The sequence below is a fragment of the Leptonychotes weddellii genome, chromosome 13 (genome assembly GCF_054177405.1).
Source record: "Leptonychotes weddellii isolate Sample4059 chromosome 13, ASM5417740v2, whole genome shotgun sequence".
Classification (NCBI taxonomy): Eukaryota; Metazoa; Chordata; class Mammalia; order Carnivora; family Phocidae; genus Leptonychotes; species Leptonychotes weddellii.
Genome location: NC_138381.1, coordinates 4,319,042 through 4,320,722, shown reverse-complemented (window position 1 = coordinate 4,320,722; position 1,681 = coordinate 4,319,042). Strand labels below are relative to the sequence as shown.

General features: G+C 61.6%; 1 protein-coding gene across 3 annotated transcripts in view; it reads right to left on the bottom strand.

Annotated features, from left to right (window-relative positions):
• CYB5A (cytochrome b5 type A) overlaps positions 1–1,295 on the bottom strand; it is a 38,143-nt gene extending 36,848 nt beyond the window's left edge. Inside the window, exon 1 of one of the 3 annotated variants that reach the window (XR_014139533.1) lies at positions 1,044–1,295. Coding sequence is in view for 2 of the 3 variants with exons in the window: in XM_081801022.1 (XP_081657148.1) it covers positions 1,044–1,172 (129 nt within the window). In the remaining variant the exon portion in view is untranslated. The remainder of the gene's footprint in view (positions 1–1,043) is intronic. The other 2 variants (XM_081801022.1, XM_006742642.3) reach the window with 2 other exon arrangements.
• Positions 1,296–1,681: the final 386 nt, after the last annotated feature.

Below are 1,681 nucleotides of genomic sequence, written 5' to 3'. Positions count from 1 at the left end.
CCCCCCCCCCCCCCCCCCCCCCCCCCCCCCCCCCCCAGGAAGCAGAGGTGGCGGCGAAGGAGGATAAGTGTTGTATTCAGATTTATGGTTCAAAGTCACCCACAGTGATAAAACAAATCCAGAGACAACAAAGAAAAGCACCTTAGAATTTGCTGCAAAAATTATATCCTAATGCAAAGAATCTTATCGAAGGAATGTCTTCCTTTAAATAAGATAAAGTTAGTTTACAACTTCCAAATTTAAGGATCAAGTCCTACTGGCAGTTCTCACCACCTATCCTTTCTCCTTCCTCAAAGCCTCACACACAGGCGGGGTTAATTTCCTAGTCCCAAGAGTCCAGCATTGTACCTCGCCGTGAAGTCCTTATTGGAAGCGGTTAACAATCACAGCGCTCCTTCCTAGTGAACAGGGTGCGCGTGGATGCTGGGGGTGGGCCTGTGGGTGCCGCGGACAGCGGGTGCGGGCCACACCCCGACCTCGGAACTCAGGGTCTTCTCTTGTGGGATGCTACAGTTCTCAGGATGGGTGGTCTCCAACCGGCTTTTACTGGGAATCCACTTCCGGAATAACAGAAGTGGGACGATCCCGGTCTTTGATTGAGCCCCCGCTTTACGTAAACTCACAAAGGGATCTTTCAAACCCTTCTGCAGCAGCGCCCTCTCCCAGGAAGACAGCCCCAGACGCGCTTGCTTCCCACCAAGTGCTAAGTGGTGCTCTCCTACGCGCCCGCGGAGGGAGGCAGCTTCTGCCGGACGCCGGCACGCCGCAGGCTGCTAAAATGGCTCGCCCGGCAGCGACGCCGGCTGACGCGCCTCGGGACGCTCCCAAGTGTGCACGCACAGATGTGCAGACTCCGGGGGCGCCCAGGTGTGTAAGTACAGGTATGCAAACACAGGTGCAGACGGGAGGAAGGCTCTCAGGTGTGCACGCACGGGCGAGCGCATTCCGCACAGTCGCACACGTCAACCCCGCCGCGCTGCGAACAGACAACTCGCCTCACGGAAACCCCAAACTCCAGCCAGCCTCACGTCTCTCCAACTCACCTCCTCCAAGAACTTGGTCAAATCGTACACCTTGTGGTGCAGAATCAACCAGGTGCTCTTGCTGTGGTTGTGCTTCTGGATCTCTTCCAGGGTGTAGTACTGGACAGCCTGGTCCGACTGCTCGGCCATTTCGGAACGCGGCGAGCCTCAGGCCGTGCAGACACCAGCCGAGCCGGGAGAAGCGGAGCGCGCGTCTCAGCTAGCTGGGCCCGGGACATTCCCGGGGCCCCGGCCCAGCGCCCACAGCAGGGCGGCCCCCGCCGCGGAGGGGGCGGTGGCGAACGGCCTCCGATGACTGGACAGAACGCGTGTCACTCAAGGGGCCCGCCCTCGGCCGACAGCGTCCGCCAACCCCAGCGCGCCCCAGCCCAGCGCGCGGGCGTCGACTGGCTGCAGAAGGTGCCCTTCAGGAGCACGGTGGTTGGAGCGCGCGGAGGGCGTGGCGAGCTGGGGCGGGGTTTCTCTTGCATCTGCGCTGAAGGTTGCGGGGCAGGGGGCGAACGGCACCCGGCGTGGTGTACCCGCGCGGGGCGGCGTGGCGGCGGTCCAAGGAGGGTCCGCGGGGGGCCAGCGGCCGCACGCCACCTTCGCCGCGATTTCGCAATCAGGGCAGATCAGCCAGCCCTGAATTTCACTGT